Consider the following 23,263-nt stretch of genomic DNA (forward strand, 5'->3'; position numbering starts at 1 on the left):
TGAACATCTGGGTTGAGGATGGGGAAAATCTCAAAAAACACAGGAAAAATAAAGCAATCCTAGCAGAAATATCTCATGATGCTTGCATTTCTCTGAATATTCAATAGTTACGTCTACATCCTCTGACAATATTAAGATTCCATCTCTCACAGCAGCAGCAAGTAGAGAATTACATAAGATCAGACAAATGGCACCTTTCAATAGCTTCCTATCCATCTTTTTGTCATCAAGAGCCACGAAGACTGGTGCCACCCTTAGAAATGGCAATTAATACTTGGAGGAAAAAAATATCAAACAAAAAACAATTCAAAAGCTTTTGCTCTAAGTACTCAAGACAAAATTCTACCATGCACCACTACTTTACACACTAGTGATTGTTAATGGAAGTCTTGTTCCAGATAAAATTCCTTTTAATGAAGTTGGTCAATACAACTCAAATGGGTAAGCAGAAAATTATCCTGCAAGAACAAAATATATATGCTTTGATCTGTTAAAACCTCCAGTCTTTTCAGCCAAGCATGCCACACTTCTGTTAAATCACTTCAGACCAATAACAGAAGGGCTTAGTCTTCACCATATATATCCTGTATATTCAGCAGAAACTAATGCCAACAAAGGAAATGTAACACTTCTGGATTTAGAATCACATACACATGCATGACATTCTTTTTATTTAACTCTTTACTGCTAGACACTTTCCTAAGTGCAAATTTAGCTTCAGTGAAGTATTTCACTTCAGCTTAAGACTATAAAAGGTTTGATTATTGCAATCACTACATTTTTCTATTTTTGCCAACTTTTTCTATGTTACAGAATATTTAATGCTGCACCAATAGATTTCGTCCATTGTTGAAGAGCTTTTCTGAAATACGGCTGTGATAATAAGGTCAAGCCTTCCTATGCACTGTGACTGCCTGTTAAGAGGGCTGGGTAGAATCTTTGGATCTACTGTAAGTCAGCTCCCTGCAACAAAAGCCACCACTCTGCTCTGCGCTTAAGTTTTTTAGCTTGAGCTCCTTCTCTTTTCTGTAACACATTGTATATAACCTTGCTGTGCCCCGCCCTCTACAAAAATAAATGCATGACCACACTTTTGCGAACACCACATCCCCACAGGAGTGGCAAGTAAAAAGATTTCAATTAAGCTGTGAAGTAGTCTGTAAAACAACCAGTTTTGAAATCCTTGTTGTGAGGTGGGAAGAATGTGTTTATTGCTGAATGAAATAACAGCATGTATGGGAAACAGGTCACTGTGACAAACCATTCTATTTCAAACCTAAACTGACTCAGAGAATTGTTCCATATTCTTGCATTTTCCTCTGCCTCCTTTTATCACCCCCCCCCCCCCCCCCCGTCCCAACACTGACAGAAACAATAAGCTTCTGTAAATTACATCATTATTATTTCACCTGAAATCAATGTCACTATGGCAAGATGGGTCAAGCATTCTTGAGAAATGCAGGTTTATAACAAACATTTCTAAGATAATGAGGAGGAAATGGTATCTCCAGTGAATTGGTGCAGTTTTTGTATTTAGTAATATTTAAAAACTTGCCTCATCGGAAACCTTTTCACAATAGCAGCTTAATAATTTAGAGAGTCTCTGGATAAATCTGCATTCAGATAAAACTTACTTCAGATTTCTATTCTAAATAGTAGCAAAACAAACATACAAAAATGCAACTACAGCATACAATTATGTAAATATAAATAAAACTGCTACATTTGAACAGAAATTAGCACCAGAGATCAGATATTAGCAGGGATTTATTTCACCTCAGTTCCCAGCTACATCATATTACCTCTGTTTCTAAAAACTAGCACACCAACAGTTTTCATTCAATGCTGAAATGGTAGTATCTTTAAGAAAACACAGACTATTAGGTGGGCACTGTGTTAAGAATTATCTATTAGCTATCTTTATGGCACGGATGATATCAGTGATGAAAGAAGTGGCATCAGAAAAAGCGGTCTTTGCAAGGCGAGGAGGAAGGCTCAAAGTTTTTATCTTGCTCTGTATGCATCATGCATTCCCACGCATTTGTGCTTTCACAAATATCTACACACTTTCCAACTGCACATTCAGCTTGACACGATGAAGATTCTGGAGCTGGGAGTTTGCCTGTTAGACATGGCTAGCCCCCACAATGAACCAAAAGACTCAAGCAGATGCCAAGTGTACTATGCTGCCTCCAATGAGTTTGAACCGATAGGCTTAATTTGGATTAGCATACCACTATTTGAATTGCAGCATATGAAAAGAAATACAGTTTCTCTGATCTTTGAATGCATTGACACTGAAGAATTAAGGACATTAAGGAATTAAGACTACAGGAAGCAAAATACAGGAAGCAAAAAAATTTTTTTATCACTAACAGATACAAGACATAAACTAAATATCAGGGAGGCCATATTTGGTCAATGTGGTTTCTGTCCTCTGCGTTAAATATAAACTATAACTAACCAGTAGAAATGGTTTCTCTGGACTGCATCAATAAATTATAACTTAAACTCTCAGTAATGATTACTGCAACGTAGTCAATTATTATTTTAGCTCTTGTCTGCCCACTTCAACCCCAAACCCAACAAATTACTAGCGAATGTTAAAGGGTTTTCTTTTTTTTATTTTTAACATATTGTTGTACCTTATAGGTCTTAATATGCAAATCAGTCTAAGATTTGAAGGCAGTATGGATTTTAAATTTACATGTGGCTGCAATGGTGATCATGTTAACTACTGCATAACACAACTCAAAAGCACTGGGCAAATTACAGCAAATATTCTGTAAGTCGAAGAGCAGTTATGTCTCTTCAAGTGATAGAGATACTGTCTCACTTCAAGGCAGGGTTTCCTACTAATCTTCCTCATTTAAGAAATAGTATATTATATCCAATTCAAGACAGCTTTCCCTTCCAGACAGAGAAATATATCTCTTTTGTATGCTAGACTAAGAAGTTCACTGGAATCAGCAGTTCCCTCCTCACAGAAGTACTGGGTGTGATCAAGTCATGTCTTAGACGTCTCTCATAATACAGTGAGCGTCAAGTCTCACTGTCTGAAAGAACTCTTATGACATCCTTTTAAACTGCTTTTCCAATATCTCAGCACTTTCCAAACTATGAGCAAAATGACTGATAGCACAATACTCCATGATTATTTCATCACTGACACAGGAAGACAATAATTTTTTTTTCAGTCTTCTTTCAACTGACTTCAAGTTAACTGTGTTTTACACCTAATTTACCTTACAATCAATGACCATCAGAAAAGGCCCACACTTTCTTTCTAAACATGTTCACATAAGCTTTTTGGCAAGACTGTAGTCAAATCTTGTTTTCTACGCAAGCCAAAAAAAGGCTTCACAACCAAAACAAGTGAGCAGGTTAATAAAAACAGTAAAAATTAATAGCAGAGGGTTTGAAGAACAGATTCCAGCTTTGCAGCTGGCAAAAAATACACTCTGTGTCTTACTAGCCATGTAATGAATGATGATGACTATAAGCTAGAAAGTGTAATATATCACCATTTTCATACATCACCATGAAGGCAGACTGCTGAGTTAAAAAAGAAACAAGATAGTGCCAACAAGCTATCATACTGGAAGCATATCATAAAGGAACTGAACTTTGGTTTATATAGTCTTAAAGATAATTCCTTAACAATTTCACTTGTTTTTCGTTCCTAAACTCTTCCTTGTTCTAAGCACCTTAATAACTCTCATTGAAACCAGCAACAGAATTGTTACCAGTAATTTTCTCATGCTGAAATAGGATTGTAAATATACGGTCCCGAAAGAAACTAGGAATCTCATTTAAAAGCACCTTAAATGGCTGCAAATCCCTCTTCTGCTAAAGTAGAACATGTAAAAGCAATCACTATTGTTCTTTCAATAAAGGCTACAAAAATGATACCATTTTTCAAGAAAAACTGAGAGCCTGGATTCCTCTTTCAATTCTCCTAGCCACATACTTGCTCCATTAGTTATGCTGTTGCTTGCTTGTTCTCTCTGGCCCCTTGAATTTTACCTTTTTTTTTTGCTATGCATTTGTTTAGGTAGAACAAAGACTAATTCTGCCTAGCAGAGCTCACAGCCTGTAGCTAGCAGGTTTTTCTGCATAGCCTAAATGCACTTTTGGGGCTAAAGGACTTATTTTCCACTTCATACATAAACTTTCTGATCAGTGTAATTTCAAAAATGAGTTACAACACCCTAGCTGTAGAAAAATTATAATGAAGACTTACTACAGTACACTCTGATGAAATCACTGTTCCCTTTTTGTTAAGTATAGTATGATGGCACTCAACTAGTAGAGTCTTTCATAGTTTTGGTGCCTTTTCCCCTTCAATTCTCATACGCACCAGTTCAAGCAAAAGCCAACAGGACACTCCCACAGTGTACTGTACCTAAGTACAGTCCAGACTGAAAAAACACATTAAGAACTATGCACTTTATTTGCTCTTCAGATCACCTTTTCTTTTTACTTATGTACTTCCTTATTCCTGTTTCAGATGCTGGTGCATGTGCTCTGGATTTCATCCACAAAAACCACCGTTGGCAGATTTGTCCCAGATGAATACTTCTTGCCTTCTGAATGGTACTCCACGAAAAGTCAAGCAATAATTGAGATCTCAGTCCTACCCAAGTCAGGACTGCATCAAACAAGGGATAACACCCTGTCCATAAGGGTGTATTTGTGTGACACATTCATTGAAGTACAATAATATCACAGAATATGCTGAGTTGGAAGGAACACACAAAGATCATCAAGTCAAGCTCAGTGTTTATCAGCTTGTTGCTTGTTACCAGAACAGACTGTAAGCTTTGTATATAGGATCAAAAAGTAGATTACTTCGTCCTATGGCTAATATTTCATACCACCAGGCACCATGTTTATCTGTAACCAGGCAATTTAACTACTCAGTCCTACTATTACTATAATGTGTAAGTACAAGGTGCACATCTGAAGTTGAGTCACTTACCTGAACTATTTTAACAGCATCCTGGAATCTGCTGAGCAGAACACTCATTAATCATATTTGTGATTTGAGCATAAGGCAGACAAACAACGCACCGAAGATTATTTATGTACAGCATAAGGAAGAAAAAATAATTTACATAAACAGCTAAACCATTCAATCCGACAAACACTGTAGAACTTCAATTTCAGCTAGATTTCAAATGAAGTGTAAAATCAGTGTTTAGTGATCATATAATTGTAGAAAATCCCACAAATGTTTTTAATAAAGCAAAACCACGTCATTTTGTATACTATAATTAGTCACTGACTACATTATTTTTAGTCTGGATTTACTAATACAGGGTTATTAACATCTTTTGCAGTAATTTTTTAGTAGTAAAATTATTTGGGAAATAATGAAAATAACTATATAAATAACAACAAACATAGCTACATTAAAAAAATAAACGTATGTCTATGATCCTGCATTCTGAGTGCTTGAAAGAATTTAGGGTAAGTCCAGTTTCACTGTCATTCATATTCTTTTGCTAGTTTCTGTCATACAAAAGATAAAACCCGGAACTGTAAGTCAAAAGCAGTATAACATAAAAATCACAAAAAAAACGTATTTAATAAATAATAGCAAATAGATAAAATAATTTTGAATGAAAGATTAAATAACAAAATCCGTGTATGGTTATTTTAAGGAAACTAGTAAGTGATGATACATTTCCTCTAGAATGAACTTTGATCTTACTATCAACAGAACACTATAAATTTTTGTTACCTCTTTGCTTACTTCGTGAAAGTACTCTTGCCTTCAAAAGCCACACCAATTCAAAGTGCCTTCAGTAATTAACTCTTAAGTTACCTAATGTCCATCACTGACTTTTTTCATCTCATTGTGAGATACACCTTTATTACAGAATTATTACCATATTATTATTACCATTAGTACAGAATTACTGCCATAAAATCAAACATCATCTTGCAAGACTGTTTTAAACCTGACATAATCTTACTTTATTTATAGTGCTCTGAACTCCCTATACATTTGAACCCTAAAATAATAATTTCTAAGTGAGAATTTGCAGATTTATACAATGCTGCTGCCTCTCCCCCTTTTTTTCTTTTGTTTTCAATTGTATGTTATTTCTGACATTTACAATATAGAATGTACTAGAATAAGTGTGCTGTAGTCTTATCTGCTGATTTAAAGGGAACTGCTTTTGTAACTGAACCATACATATAAAGAACATCATGCAATGTTCATAACAGGGATGATCAGGTAAACTGCTGCCAAAGATCGTGTCTTGCTCTCAGCTAAACTGAGGAACAATTTTATAGCTCACTTCTAGTTAGTTCTCGAACTGTGTCTCCACTGTGAATTTTTCAGATAGAAAAATTATATTACTTCACATAGAACTACATTTTTTCTGGGATTGATCTTCTATTTTCATTGATTAAAAAAAAAAAATCAAGCCAAGCTAGATGTGAATCAGGGCACTAATTCTGAGTAATTGTTTTTTATTATGAAATTAATCAATACTAATGTTATAACATTGTTATGTACACAACTTAAATTTACACTACTCAGAGATGCTACCAAGTGAAAACTGTTATCTTTGAAAGCATGTGTGAAGGTGGGACTTTGCAAGTGGGCAATAACAGCATCTGATCACTGTCTCTTCCTTGGCTAAAATCATAATTTTGCATATTATATACTCCAGCTCAAAAGAACATATGATAGAGCAAGATTCTGGCTGCATTAGCATTTCAAATGTACCCTCAGCAAGTGTGCATATGACACAAAGCTGAGTGGCGCAGATGACACAACAGAAGGACTGGTTGCCATCCAGAGGCACCTAGACAAACTTGAAAGTAAGTTCACAAGAACCTCAGGAAGTTCAGTAAGTCAAAGCACAAGGTGCTGGGTCAGGGCAATCCCAGCTATGAGTCCAGACTGGAAGATAAACTCTTTGAGAGCAGCTCTGCGAGGCAGGACTTGGGTGTTCGTGTGGATGAAAAGCTGGATGTGACCCTGCAATGCACACTTGCAGCTCGAAAGGCCAACCACTTCCTAAGCTGCATCCAAAGCAGCATGGCCAGCAGGTTGAAGAAGGGGATTCTGCCCCTCTACTCTGCTCTGGTGAAACCCCACCTGGAGTGCTGCATTCCAGCCCTGGGGCTGGTCCTCAGCACAAGAAATACATGGACCTGTTAGAGCAGATCCAAAGGAGGGCGAGGAAAATGACCAGAGAGCTGAAGCATCTCTAGTATGAAGACAGACTGAGAGAGTTCAGATTGCTTGGCATGGAAAAGAGAATGCTCTGGGAAGACCTTATAGGAGCATTCCAGTACCTAAAAGGGGCTTCTAAAAGAGAAGAGCTTTTCACATGGGAACATAGTGATGGGACAGGGGAGAGTAGTTTTAATCTGAAAGAGGGAAGATTTAGATTAGATGTTAGAAAGAAATTCTTTACTCAGAGGGTGGTGAAGAACAGGAACAGGTTGCCCAGAGAAGTTGTGGATGCCCCATTCCTGGAAGTGTTTAAGACCGCATTGAATGGGTCCCCATAGCAATCTGATCTAGTGGGTGGCATTTCTGCCCATGGCAGGGGAGTTAGAACCAGATGAGCTTTAAGGTCTCTTCCAACCCAAGCCTTTATTTCCATGACTGCTGCATCAGAATATGGTAATATTGAAATAACTTCATTTTCTTTTACTCTTGGTTTACAACAGAGATCATTCAGAGCATGACCTGAAGTTTTATGTAGTTCAGGGACATGTAAAGGAAAAGAAAAGGACTTCTGTGCTTCCCACTTATTTTCCCCAAATTTTTCTTTTTCCAAAGATATGTAAGAGAACAAATAAACTAATTTTAAAAAGCCCCACCACTTAAGATGTAAAAGAAGTGCTCTCGACATACTTTCAAATAATTTTTAAAATAGCTGCCTCTGTTATAGCAAAATTTCTATATTTTCAAATGCTAAATCCCTAAATAGTGTAGTGAGTAGATATGAAAATATTATTAGAAATTCCAGATATGAACTTGTTTTCCCTGTTACAAAAAGGAACAGTAGTCTGATAGCACTTCAAGTGCTTTTAAAAAGGAAAATCGAAGTAGCTTCTTGCAGAATTAAACTCTTTTTACAAGCATTTGGGCTAATTCTGGTCACGTTTTCAGTAAAAAAAAAAATCTCTTTGTAGCAGGTTCAGTTTGTAAACTGGGCGGAAACACCAATTAAGTGTAGTGGTTTGGTTTGAAATATCCATTACTTACTTATTTTGCTTCTGTGAGATAAGAATTAGGAGAAAGCAAAGCAGGCACAAAACTTAAAAGAATATAAAGAAGTTTATTAACAGAACTAAAAGAAAGGAAAAAAAAAAGTAAGTGTCAGACTAAACCTTCAGAACACTTCTCTTCCTCCCACCTTTCTCCCTTCTCCCACTGACAACATAAAAAGACAACCCTTGAGATTTTTTCAGTCAGTTTACCACCTCTATAATAATCTTTTTCAGTTCACTTAGGAAGAGGAGTCCCTCTTACTCATGCTATGGAGATCTCTCCACAAGAAACTCTCTCATGGCTTCAATGTCACAATGAGACAGCCGCCTGGGTTGGTCCTCTGCTCTCATGTGAAAGTCCCTTCGCTCGACTTACAGCTTTCCCCACAACTGCTTTCAAGGGTCCAATCTTGAGCTACTGGGGTACCATTTTGAGCTGCTCAGAAACAAAGGTTCTCTTCACCCATATCTGGGAGCATCTTCATCTCTATGAACAGAGGCCCTCCTCCTCCCCTGGGAGCAAAGGTCCTCATAATTTTCATCTCTCTCTGGTCAAGCTTCTCATCAAATCACAGCTACTTCAGCATTTGCTTGTTTCAGCACAGGTACTTTTGCTCATGGTTGCCATTTGAACACTCCACCTCTCATGCTTCATGAAATTACAATGGGTATTCTGATGTATCATAGTCCAGCACCATAGCTATACAACAGAATTTCAGCTTCTAGGTTTGAAGCATCTCCTCTTTCTCCTCTCTTGGGGTTTTAGCTCTTCCTTCTTCACTAACTTTGGTGTCTTTATGGTGTTTTTCTCACATGCCTTCACCTTTCCTCTTCCTCTGACTCGGGAGAGGATTGATGTCTGCAGGCTTCATCTGTTCCGGAGAATCTTACAGCACTAAGAGAGTTAATCTCACCCGGGCCTTGCAGCTGGAATTCGCCTTTTGCTGTTGGTCACCTAATTTCTGCCGGCTGGCAGCCGGAGCTCGTTTCAGTGCGGCATTTTATCTCAGCAGCCGCACTGGGAAGGGCTGGCTGAGCGCGGGGCTGCCCGCACGGAGCAGGGCTGCGGGTGGAACAGGGCCTCACGGCTCCGGGGTGGCTGTCTCCTGGCCAGCCCGGCCTGCACTGAGGGGCTGTGCCGGGTGTCCAGCGAGCAGGAGCGGCTGAGATCTCAGCCAAGCCATGCTGTGGCTGACCCGGCTGGGCCCGGCCCGGCTCTGCTGGGCCATGCTGCAGGCCCCCCCAGTTACCTGTCCAAAAGCCAGAAGCAAGAGAGCTTTCCCAGGGTTTGCATTCTTAAATGTGGATCACAGAGGCGTGTCAAGCTTCTTAAGTGGTTTAAAAAAGTTGCCAATATTCAAACTAGCCAGTTGATTGGTTCTGTCAGGTCTAGAGGAAGCTGTAAGCACCTCTTTGCAAGAGAATCACTTCCGTGGCTGATGGAGCCCTCTTTAACTAAAACCCCAAACTATGCAAACCATGACACTCTTCTAGAGACAGTATAATCAAATGCTTTAATTTCGCTGCATGTTACAGGTAAACACTTGAGCACATGGAGGCTGCTACATACACTTCAAGCTGTGTGACAAAAGTGAACAATAACTGAGCCTGGCACTGCTTACCAGCTACATAAGTTACATGAAAAAATTCAGCATTTTGATCTTTATTTAATTTTAAATCACATAATCGTGCAATATACTAGCATTGGTTTTATTTGAGTTCCAAAGTATTACGTCAATTGGGATTAAAACCCACAAGTAGTTAAAGAACAAAGATTTCTTTTGTTAAAATGAAGCCAATACTACTCTGCGGTCACTGGCCCTTCATTTCCTCACCAAGTAATTCTCCAGTGTTATTGGAAACCCATGGAAGTTGTTTGCAGCTGTACCCATTTCCCATTTCACTTCAGTCTCCAAATCAGACAGATACACACACACACACACTGCTTTAAAGGTTACTGTGTAAAATGCACAGGATACAGTTATGTTCTGAAACAGGCAATTGCTCAAAGCTTCTGCTGAATTCCGCAATTAATATCCTTATCTAAATGGACTACCTCCAACACCATAGCATTACTAATTTCCTCAAAAGTATGTCCATAACATTTTCATAATAATACTGAAGCGCTTCGTATATAAATCAATATATCTTTACAACACTCCCAAGTAGTTAGGTCATGCAATTATTCTGTTTTACACCTGCAAAACCTAAGTGTGGGAAAATTAACAACTCAAAACTAATTTTGGCATTCTCCTGTCCAGGTTGTGAACCCCAAGTCTAGTTTTGAGAAGTGTGCATCATTTTCATACCAAGTTCCATTAAAAACATAGAAAGCTATACTTTTGCAATCAGCATTTCTGCCAATCTGACACAAAATTGTTATATGGAGCAATATCAGGTACCTCTCTTCCTCATTTGCTATTACTGTTTTAAAGTTCTGAGGTAAAGCATGACTTCTCAAGAAAGTGATTTATGCTACCTAGCCCTAATTGCCTCCCCAAGCCAAATCTGGTTGGTACAACAAATGTAACAGAAGTCCTGGGGAAGGGAAAAGAAGTAAACCAATTGGGCAAAAGATGAGAAATTATTTCTAGCCTGAATATATGGGCAAGGTAATATGAAAGGAGTATAAGGGCCCTATATGGATACCTGGTTAGGATTCCATTTTCTTGCCCAGTAATACTAAGGAGAGATGGAACTCTTTTCACTATGCAAATGCAGATTTTGCCATTCTAGTGTGCACACTGCCACAAAGCAGTATAACCTTCTTTCAGGCACCTTAACTCACCAATTTTATTCATACAAAGCCTGTAACACTGAGCAGTAGCCATATTTAAAAAGCATAGCATGGCAAAACTATCCATACGGAAACTAATACAGAGTTCAGGGAATTCAGTGAGCTTTTTTTGTTTAGAGGGAGTTCAGCCTAATGCCTCCAGATCTACAGCAATTAAGGAAGTCCTCCCTAGCTCTTCAATTTCCATGTTTTACATATGACTCGCTGAGTTGCACTTAAAAGTTAATACTTTTCTTCTAATTTCACAAGATGTTTGTCATCCCACAATTTAAAAAGTAAAGCTAGAAGAAAAGTACAGAACAGGAAACAATGATAAGAAAAGAATTTGGTTGACAATGTCATTCTGGGGAACTGGAAGCACACATTTTAAATTGGGGAGCTAGTTTGCAAACAAACCTTACAATTCTTACTGGGTGCAACAAAAAGCTCATATTTCATGCATGTCCTATGTTCCTCAGACAGAAAGAAATTACATGGTTTGATTGAAAACTTTTAGAAAAATCAATACAATAACTCTTTTGCATAGGCACTAACAAATCCATTTCTAAATATATAATTTCTAAATCCAAATAGGTTAGAAATTATAAAATCATAATTTATCAACTCATAAATGTACACATATATACAATGGTATCATCACCTATTACTAGTAGATGTCATACTAATTACCTGTTCCACTTCTCTAAGAAAGCAATCCTGCTATCAAGTATCATGCTTCCAACACTTCTCAAAAGCAAAAAAGCAAATTAAGATATTATAATATGAAAAGCACAAAGATGAGGAAAAATATGTATTTTTCTTCTCAATATGACTGTGTTCATGTCAATAGAAACATTCAGTAGTTTATTCCAAACATTAAAATAATCAATTGTATTTTGTAAATACAGCCATGGAGTTTACATCAATGATACGTAAAAACTTCTCATTTCTGCAAGTACCCAAATAGCTCACAGGCAAATAAACCACACCTGCAAGAAACGGAAATAGTACTAGACTACTATTATATGTACCCCATATGTATTACATGTGCTTATATAAGCATTGTATATGTATTTTGAGCTCCAAGGTACAAATCCCAGAACTTGTTTACTGCTATATAATCCTTTGCCTTATACGAATGTTGCTAAACGTGCAGATCTTTTCTGATCCTCAGTGCACTAGCTCTAGTGTTAAGTGCTGAGAATTAACCACAGAGTCCCAGGACGCGTGTTCAGAAGAGCTTTCAAATCGCGCAACTTCAACGCTTTCCATCTAAATGTATTAACATGAGTTGAAATGCTTCCACTTTGTCAATTACTTCTGTATTTAATTACAAGCTATTTTGCAAGAAGTTAAGCAGATACAAAGTAGTTATTATAACTTACATGTTTTTCTACAGTTGTGTTCAGATTGAGCATGAAAGTTGTGGAATTAAGTCTTTGTTCTCATTCTTTCTGGTATATAATATTATGATAACTATTTTTATTCTACCTGGATAGTTCATATATACAGCACTTTCTTCTCATTACATGGAAACTCCAAAGATAAATAAAATTTGCTTTCTTGAAAGACCAAACATATGTGAAAAGATTAAAAAATGTCCTGTGATGTACTGATATATCCTGCTCCAAGAAGTGAAATAGCATGCAAAGAAAAACTTAGCAGTGTTTCCTTAAGTTATTTTATAATTAATTGAAATATAGAAGACGCTTTTAAGTCTCAGTGAAGATTTACTGATGAAGGGGATACTTGGAAACAGGTAGCAGTAAGAAGCATGCAGATACTACTTAAGCCAGTAGCATTTCTGAGAAACAGACCAGTTAGTCAGTAGTTCTTGTCATGAAAAGAAAACTCTTCTTTTTGTGAAAGACGAACTATATCCTAACACGGGTCCATGTCAGAGTTTCTAAAAACTCAGTATTATTGCATTAAGACACAGACATCTTAGTCTGGTGTCCACAAAATTCTAGATATGCATTAGCTACATCAGGAGAATAGAATGCAGTGTTTCACTTGATAGAGGTTACATGTAGGTTGTTCCTATTTATAATCTGCCTTACTACTATGTATGGGAATTCTAGCTGTGGACAACAATACCATAGCAATAAATTTTATAAAGAGAAAGAAAACAATGGATCCTTGACCTGGAGAAGAGATAAAAACACATTACCACCTGAAATATTTTTAACACTCACCGCATATTTTAAGCATCCCAACACTAGCTTTTAGTTGACTTGAACTGAATGCCATTACAGTCCTCAACTCACCTCTGGGGATGCACAACAGCACACACTTAACTCATACTGTTGCTTTCAATGTTAAAACAGGATACAGTTAAAAAGACTTGATTCATATTCCAGCACTATCTCCCCTGTGATTGGAAGGGAAACCTGAGGCCCTGAAGGTTTCTCTTCCTTGGACAAACACCTTATAGTGCGGTAACTTCACAAGGTATAACAAGGATAATATATGCACATAAGCAAACAAGACAGGACTTGATCTCTCCAATTCTAGTCAAATGTACTCTTCAGCTGAACCCTATTTTAATTAATCAGGGAAGAAAAAATACACTCTGTTATAACTAGAACAATAATCAGTCTTTTGAAGTGTTTTTTCAACTCCTTAACACATCAATTCTATTGAAAATGCTTTCACACCAAATAAGATCTGTTGAGATTAAATGTCTTCGATACCTAATAAACAGAAGAGAGACTTGAGAAGTTATGAACCTGATAACCTCAATCAAAACTCGACCACTATGTTAGTGGCCACTGCAGATTGACAATTTCAAACTGGTCATGTACAGGATAGGCAGCATGGCCCATTAGAGCACATGAAATTCAGGGTCCTATTTAAGGAAGGCAGTATATATGAGTTAGCTTTTTAATACCCATTGAACTTATCTGAGTACACTCTGGGAACAAGTTTCTCTTCTCTCTTCTGCCTACCTTTTCCCTTTCCATCCTCATTACATTAAAGATGTGTGTCTAGAAGCATGTCTATCTAGCATTACATTTAACAGTAATAGATACCAGTGAAGGGTGATATGAATGGCACATGATAGGTAAATACCTAAGCCTGGGCCTTTAATTATATTGGGGGGAAAAAAGTGATTTTCTTCTGCTGAATGTAAACCAGAGGGAGATTCTTTTCTTCTCAGTGCTTGCATTCTGATAATGTAATGATTTAATTATTTCCAGTTGCCCTTTCGCTTTTTTTTTTTTTTTAACACCAAGCAGAGAAGGACTGCGGATGGCAGTCTTCCTTCTACAGTACGCATGCTGCAATAAAGGCAGGTAAGAAACTCTCTTGACAGAAAATCTTTATTACTTTTCTATTAAGTGTTCCTTATCATTTCACCATCTAGTGTGTTGAGCTCTCTCAAGGTCCCCTTCTAACATAAATGAGATCACAGGAAGCTGTGGACGTGGAAAACTGCAAACTCTGGCAGAAGACAAGTCACAATGTCCCAGTGCCCTAATTTTGCTACCCATTAAGTAGGAATAAAAATATTTCTTTATGTCAAAACTTCGGCAAGGGAGGTACAGAAGTGTCATTTTTCAAAACATGGTTTGGACAATGCCACCTGATGATACAGGGAGCAGAAAGGGATAGGAAAAGAACAGAAGAAAGAGGAAGAGAAAATGACCTGCAGGAATATTTAAGGAAACAACAAACAAAAATAACTGGCCAATTATACAGTAATGATGAAATGAATGGAGGTAGAATTTATGTTCCCTTGCAATTTGAATACTGCAGTCACTCACTTCTTTCCACCCAACTCACAGGCAATTTTATTTCTATTTTTATCAGTATTATATTGAGACAACAAGAAATATCAAAGTGGCAGGCAAAAGCACTTTTCAAAATCAGAAAGGGCAAGGAAGTAGATAAAAAGGCAGATTTTTTTTTCCTTTTACATCATGTAAAATGAGGGAAAGCAGAGACATAGAGAAAACCAAATAGAAATAAAGTCTACAAACACTTTCTGCATTCACTTTACAAGATTGTGGTTGAATTTTTCTTGTTTTACTTGTCAGGCTGCCTTTTCTCTAAACCCAACATTTTGTAAATACAGTGTTTAGATGCACTCTTTAACTATACTGTCTTCTGTTGGTATAGCTAGTTCAGATGTCCCTCTTAGCAGTATTTTTACAAATGCAGCACATGCTGACAAAGAAGTTAGTGTCAGAAATAACCCAAATAACATACCTGTGTTTGTACTCAGAGCTTTGCTGATGCAGCAATTACAACTGATAAAGCACACAAGTCTTTTATACCCTGAGCTGAAATAACTACAAAACAAAATGAAGGCCACAGCCTTCAAAACATTTTTTTTCACTCCATTTTTGCTCCTTTAAGTCTCCTGAAATTGCTTTAACAAATGAGCAAGAGCTAAATTAATAAAGCTTCTACTGCTCCCTTGTACTTACTGGATTTGTAATAGATAAATGTCATTCACTACACCTCTGCAGGACATCTAGTCTAAAAATCTCTGAATAGTGGGAAAAAAAAATCTGGTTGAGTGAATCAGAAGCATCTCTCATAATTTTTACAGTGAAATAATACCTAAACACAACATAAAAAGTTAAACTGGGCGCAACCCAGCAAAATATTATTGAAATAAAACCAAGCTTTTCCTCAGGAATAATCTGTGGGAAAAACATCCAGTATATATCTTATTTTCTCTACATTCAGAAGCAAGGGATGGTAGGCAATCCTTAAAATGTTTTCAGAATTACTGGGTAGCTTCAGACTGGTTATTTTGTTTCCTGTCTCTCTGTCCTACACACCTTTCAGTATCTGCAATTCAGTTACTAAAAGGTTACCTGCTTCTTGTATTTTTACTCCCCTGTTAAAACCTCAGTATTTTTTTCTGAAGCTTTCCAAATAACCAGTGAACTCTCTCTTTCCAATGCATAAAAGCCATACCTGAAAATAATCCTCCAGATTACGTATTTCTAGCAGTAGCAGTAGTTAATTACAAAGAAAGTCTCTTCTGACTGTGGGACAAGTGAGTCTGAAGATAAAAAATGCTTCTGCCCCCAACAACAAAAAAAATTTAAAAAGAGGCCTGGCAAAAAAACTACACATGAAACTTTGAGCCGGACTGCTAAAAACAACTGGGATGAAACTAAACTAAAATACGTTTTTTTGCCGGGTACTTACTGCACTATAAAAATGCACGGACGTTGACCAGTCTAGAGTGGAGCTACTCAGAAGTAAGCCTTCACAAGATATGCCTGATGTAGACATCTAGTACTTTGAACCAAGTGTTTCTCAAATCTTTTTCTACATGTTTGTATAACTTACTAATATTGACACAGCCCAAGACACCAGGTTAACTCAAGCTATTGTGAAAGCATGTTTTCAATGTTAAACAAAGATTTTGATTTCACCTGGGTTATGTATTTATGCAAATACATTAGTTTATTAATATATAAAATAAAACACTGTGTTGTACTTACCAGTTTTGGGGTTTATTGAGAAGAATCCCTGCGGATTTCCACTTGTTATCTTGTAGGTTAATTTTTCGCTTGAGCTCGAATCTGGATCAAATGCTTCAATCTGAACGACAGATACATCTTTAGGCGAGTTTTCCATGACCTCTGGGTAATAAACTGGTTCTGTGGTCTGAGGAGCATTATCATTAACATCCCCAACTTCTATGTAGATTTCAATGAAAGATGATAAAGGCACAATGCCTTGGTCTGTTGCATAAACAGTAAGCCAGTAATGTGAAGTAGTCTCACGATCCAGGTGATCTGCAGTCTCAATAACACCTGTTCAACAGGAAGAAAAAGAAATCGAAAATGCTCAGTAAGTATGCAGAAATGTGTAAAAATACAGTAAGCAACAAGTTTAAATAAATTAATAAATCAAAATGAATACAAGTTTAAAATAACCAACACTGATTCTAAAACGTGTGCTAATATACACACACAAATGTATTAAGGCCAACCTGAAGCCGCAAAAAATAAAATTATCATAACAGTTTTCAGCAATTATGCATCACATATTAAAACAATATACTACTTGATTTCCTTCCAACATCTTTTGAAATATACATCAGACCAGTTAGCACTATTCATAAAATTGGTTTTGCCTAAAAGATTAAATCAAATGTGTAATTCACAATCTTTTGGGATTTGAATGACCCTCTTTACTCCTTACAGTAAATTTTATACCATATTAAACTATCTGGTTTAGATGCCAAACTCTTGAGCTCTTTACTATTATTCATATTAATGAGCAACTACTTAAATGTTTTTATCTCCATGCCCAAATGAATTATTTGATTGAACTTTCTTAATGTCCTGATTTATGCTCCCACAGAAATGTCACAGAAAAGAAAACAAAAGTTATACATAAGCCAACCTTTGCAGCATTAGGACTAACCAATGGCTGCCATTACTCTGGAAATGGAAGACAGAAAAAAAAAGGGGCAAAAATCTGCTCAATCTTACAAACATAAAATGAATTACAAAAAAAGGAACAACTATACAATTCACAGACTTAATAAAAAGCTGTCTGCTATGCATACAGGAGATTGTCTAAGCCAGAACTGATTAAAGAATTTACCCAGCAAGAAGAAATACAACTCTATTTTTATAAGCAGCTTACTCTACAGGTACAGCCATATTATGCATGTATGAAAAGGGTATGTGGTATGGTGCAAACTATAACATGGGGGATGAATATTAAACAGATTCATGGAGCCATGGCACAATAAAAGCTCACCCTTTCCTCTTCCTGATCCAGTCACTCCTACAGGGTGCCTGATGTGAGAGATTTTCTGAATAGAACTTAAAATCAACCTGTTACATGTCAGGATAACACAAGCCCTTAGAGCCATTTCAGTGGAAATTTTGAAGGGCTTTGTCACGGCTCTTACTATTTGTTATACACTCAACACACCAGGCTTAATCAGGATTGGAGCCAAGATGAGTCAAACTATCACCATGACAGCCAGTTTTGAACTCTGGATAAAGCTACATAATGTGACTATGCATGATGTGGCACTCCTCCTGAGCTCATTTACTGCACAGAGATATATGTATGTGTATATACATACATATACACACCATCAGTGAATAAACAAATATGCCACTGCTTTCACAGGAGTTCTTCAGGAAACGAATTAACTCCAAGTATTGTGTCCTTTCAATACAGACATGTTTTTTTAATACATAATACTGACTGAGCAAAATATTAAGGAATTACTTATTTATTCATTACTTTCTTTGCCTTGTGAGAAGCTGCGTAAATGTCTGACCATGACAGTTTAACATTTTAACATGTCAATAAGATCACTTCAGAAGGGCTGGAGGGGATTGAAACTGATGCTTAGACCTGCAAATTCCCATATATAGCATTTCAACCAACATGGCATTTCAGAACTACCACCAGATGTCAGTGTGGAAATTGGCTGAATATAGCGTCAAAGGCTGCAGAACTGGCATAAAAAGGAGGGGCGCTGCAATTTTAAAATACACATGCAGTCTGCAAAATTTTCCTGAAAGTAAACTACTGGCTTTATAATTTCCTTTTTTTTTTTTTTTTTTTTTTTGCATAACAACATCATCAACAACTTAGTTCAGGTGTTAATTAATACATTGTTAATTTCACATTTCCAGTTCCTCTGCCTCAGAATTTATATTTTGTTTGATGACAGTTTTACTATTAAAACAAAAAACGTAATACTATCCAGTAGTCATTGGATTTGTTCACTGGTTACCTGAGTAGTTTCTGCACAAATTTGCTCTTAAAAATGAACACAGCCTTGAGCACTCAGTTACTCAGATTCTGCTTTGTTACTCATGGCACACTTTTTGCATGACTCTACTTCGGCCAGGAGACTTGCTTGAGAGTAAACAAATTTGTACTCACTGTGGCCTCACTTCGAAATCTAAACACTGGATGTAGCATATAAGCACTTAATTCTGGGTAGACTCTATGTATGCCTTGGAAAGTTCTGTAAACTCTTCATGTCCTACCAAAGAGATGACTGGATTGTGTTAATTCCCTTTTAGCAAGGGCTCCAGCAATGCTGCTTTATTGCTTGTGATTAGTGGTGAAAAGTGCAACTGTTTCTATTTTACAACTCCCACTTTCTAAACAGTAGCTGCATCAGAAGCGGCAGATTAATTTTAACAGAGCCTTGACTGATTTTAAAGAAAGATAAAAATAGAGTGTTGTTGGAAATGATGCTCACTTCCTGCAATCTACTCACCTAACATTTAGAAATTCTACCTCACTAGTTATCAAAGCCCTCAAGTAAAAAGATGACTGAACTTATTTTACTTTTGTAGTGTATCAGTTTTCAAATGCCCATTCCCTTAAGTCACATCTGTCACAAGGGATGAAGAGGAAAGAAGTACCACACCCAAAAAACAGCATCTCAAGAAGAAGTATGTGGAAAGACTTGGAGTATGATACAGCGCACATGGGCAACTTTGTCTTTTGGTTAATTTTTAATTTCAAATTAGATCTGCATATATAATATTACTTCTGTATATGTTACACAGACTTTGTAGAGTGTTCAATAAAAGGTTTAGAATCTGATGATCTGACCACTGGATGCATCATGTAACAGATTCCCCAATAGGATAGCTCTGGCTTTCAGATTGTCTCTGATTTTCTCCAGGGCCACTCACACTCTAACCATGCATTAGCCAAAGTAATGCAAAATCTCTATTTGTCCCTTTTTCTCATGTTTCTCACCCAACTGATCCTGAATTTTAGGGTGAACATTTTTTCTTTATGTGGCTTTTATAATTCCAATCTGAAATAGAAAGCACTCAGGAAAACTATGCAAAACTGTCTACCTGTTTAACACTAATGAACAGGTTATTTCCTGAATGATTTTGGGTTTTTTTAAAGGCACAAAAGACAGTTTAAAATAGACGCAATAGACAGGTATGAGTATGCAAGTTGGGAAACCTGTATTTGTAGAAGCCCTACCCCTGGAAGTGTTCAAGGCCAGCTTGGATAGGTCTTTAAACAACCTGATCTACTGAAAGGTGTCTCTGCCCATGGGCACAAAGTTGGAACTAGATGATCTTTAAGGTTGTTTCCAGCTCAAACTATTCTACAATTCCATGATTACTAGAGACAGGCATCACAGGTAAGTGGATTACTTTAACAATATAAAAAATGAAGACTTGAAATAACATTCCTCCATCCTAAAAGCTATGCAAAAGGGAACAGGAAGACAAGGAACAAAAACTTCCCTTCAGCCCTCACATATGAAGGAGAGGCCACCACACCTAGCCCTCCTCATCGCTCAAAGATGCAGGCAACAGAAAGGCAAGGGATGACTGGTCTATTAATGTGACTCAGCTTTCTTCCTGATGTTTCAGCCCAGCAATAAAATGGAACAGATATACTAATCTAGCACATGTTGGGGAAGGGGGGAGGGGACCAGGCTCTGACTATCAAAACTTGAATGTTTTCTGGTTCTACATCAGCATTTATGTCACAGAATACAAAACTAAATGCACATAACTATATGAACTACTTCAGTTTTTTTCTCTGCCCCTTCAATAGCCTGATCTTACATCATTAATTACAAAACACCATCCTGTTGTCATTACTCTAGTTGAAATTGCTCCTGCTTCTGCCAGTTTAACACTAAATCTTTCCTGATTTTGCCTATGAGAACACTAGTAGCTTTGTTTTTAATTTCTATGCAACAATAATGAATAAAAATGCATGAAAACTTAGGTAGCCTGCTATACCTTCTAAGGAACACAAGCTCAAAGAATTTAACTGATTACTTTTTTTTTTTACAGAGATAACAATCATTCTCCTACCAAATCACAGGTCTAGAACCAGTCCTTAAAGTACCGTTGGTCTGTGTGTCAATTTTCTGCTTTTGCAAATGTTGACTACAGTAGCCTATTTTACATGTTAGGGCAGCATAAGACTGTATGATGCCTGAAAGCCAGCACACAGCACTTCTGGAGTTCATAAATTCACTGGCTCATAATTCCAGTGGTTCTCAAGACAACAGAGAGAAAACTGATCAGAACTCCTATATCAAACAGAAATAATAAAAAAATCTAGTAAGAGTTAATTTGTTTTAATCTTGCAAACATCTAGATCCATTAAGCATCGATAGGATGCTGATCATATCAGTTTCAACAGCATGTTTTGGCTCCTAGGAAGAATTTTTTCTTTTTCTTCAAGTGGTGCAAGGCACATTTAAGGAATACATTTTAAGTGCCTCTATTGTACCTTCAATGCTGTAAAAGCTCTATCTCTGCTCTAATTCTTCTCCCATTCACAGAAAATCTTAAATCAGCAGATTTCCCATCCATCCTCTATGCTAAGGCAGTTGGCTGATTTTGACTTTCATGAACCATTTGCTTTTTATGTAGCAAGACAAGTGGAGAAATCTACTAAAGAATCTTTAGCATGTATGGTAATCCCAAAAACTTACAAACATTATTATTCAAAACATACGGTGAAGTGAGGATTTCAAAATCATTTTTCACTTGACTGGCTGTGCAATCTTGCAGCCCTTCAGGTGATCAGGATAAAAAGAAATTCAAATTCAGTCACTAACCACCAGAGGGGAGCACAAAAGAGCACTAAAGAAATGTTTCTCAGTCATCTGCAAGAGGACATCAGAACTGATTTTACAATATTCATATGTCTGAAATTTTAGACTAGATATTGTTCCCACTTGATACAATAGGACTTTTCTATCAATTTCATTAAAGGAAGGCAAAAGTCCTAAGTGACTACTGTAGAACAGAATTTGGACAGAATTTAATGTGGATGAACAGGATGGTTTATGAATATAGCAACTGAGGAAAAAGTTGAAACATTAACCCCACTCTCAACAAGAACCAACTCTTCCTCCAATTTCAATCCCACAACACAAATCACTATAACCAAAACCACTCTTAAAACAAAAATACGCAAAAAATACACCTCAAACCTGACACTCTTACATATGCCAATTCTATCTAATTAACAAACGCTCAAACTATAATACTCCCAATTCCCAGGGATGATCCTCCTTAAGTGTGCTTATCCATAAGAACTCTAATTAACAATATTAATGATTCTGTAATGGAAATCAAAACCTGCAATCATTTCTCAGCAAAGCATGAAAATGCAGTTTAGCAGAACTTGCCCCGGGAACAACATTTGAAACAAACTAAGAGAAATCCCTGGCCTGGAACATGATGCTTGAAATCTGATTACAAACTCAATTAATCTAATTTCTAATAAGTTGGGAAAATCAAAAAGCTTCTTCAGCTGCTTTAAAAGCCATTCAAGGGGCCAGAGGGAAAGCAATATTTTACAAATTGCATCAACAAAAGTTTTGATCAAATGTGACCTTCAACAAACAACCATTTCAAATCAAAGTTTTAAAAGGCACTGGATTAAAAAGCATGTTGTAAACATGGAGACATGCTGTCCTTCAATGCCACTAGACTTTCAATGCACCAATTCAGACTGAAACTCTCCTGAATTCTAAACAAACAGTAAGTCACTGCAGGGTAAACTATCACTAAGGCCTGCACACTCTTGAATTAGAGATAAAATTGCTCAGCACATACTGCAGTTTACTATGTGAATCTCTGCTACCTCAAGATAGGCAACATATTTTCCAGAAGTTATTATATGAACAAGGGTCCAAAGGACCCCACCTCCAAGTTTACTGGCCAGTTTTTCTGGGAAAATTTCTGCTTAACATTTTGTGAAACCTTGCTTAAGTTGTTGTTAAATAAAAAAAAGAGTCACATCAGCCTCACTTATTAGCGGTTTGGTTACCTCCCTAAGTAAAGTCTTATTTAATAGAATACCATCATACGTTGATTTCTAATGTTATACAATTCAAAACAGACAGTTTTCAGCTTGTTACTAAACTCTCCACAATTGCATGGCCAGAATAGGCCAGGAAAACAGAGATATTTTATAAAGCTGGTATTTTCCACTTAACTTTTGATTTTTTGGCCAGCTCATTTTATTTAAAATAGCATCTATTCTAACCAATACTTTATTAATGACAGTCCAGTTCTTCAGCCTATCCAGATCAAACACAAATGAACACAAATTACTTCCTATTCAACTCTTCTTATATGCTCTATTTTTCCTAGATTTTTTTCTTACATTATTACTTACCATGACATGATAAGCATTTTCCTGAGCTATATAAATACAGAGGCTATAGCAGAGAAGACAAGATTAAAAACCAAAAAAAACCAGCCCTCCACCCTTCAA

General features: G+C 36.8%; 1 protein-coding gene across 3 annotated transcripts in view; it reads right to left on the reverse strand.

Annotated features, from left to right (window-relative positions):
• FAT1 (FAT atypical cadherin 1) overlaps positions 1-23,263 on the reverse strand; it is a 107,939-nt gene that overhangs the window by 54,059 nt on the left and 30,617 nt on the right. For all 3 annotated transcript variants that reach the window (XM_082282334.1, XM_082282335.1, XM_082282333.1), the window contains exon 3: positions 16,492-16,806. In XM_082282334.1, the coding sequence (XP_082138460.1) occupies positions 16,492-16,806 (315 nt within the window). The remainder of the gene's footprint in view (positions 1-16,491; positions 16,807-23,263) is intronic.

The sequence above is a fragment of the Coloeus monedula genome, assembly GCF_965178545.1.
Source record: "Coloeus monedula genome assembly, chromosome: 5".
Lineage (NCBI taxonomy): Eukaryota > Metazoa > Chordata > Aves > Passeriformes > Corvidae > Coloeus > Coloeus monedula.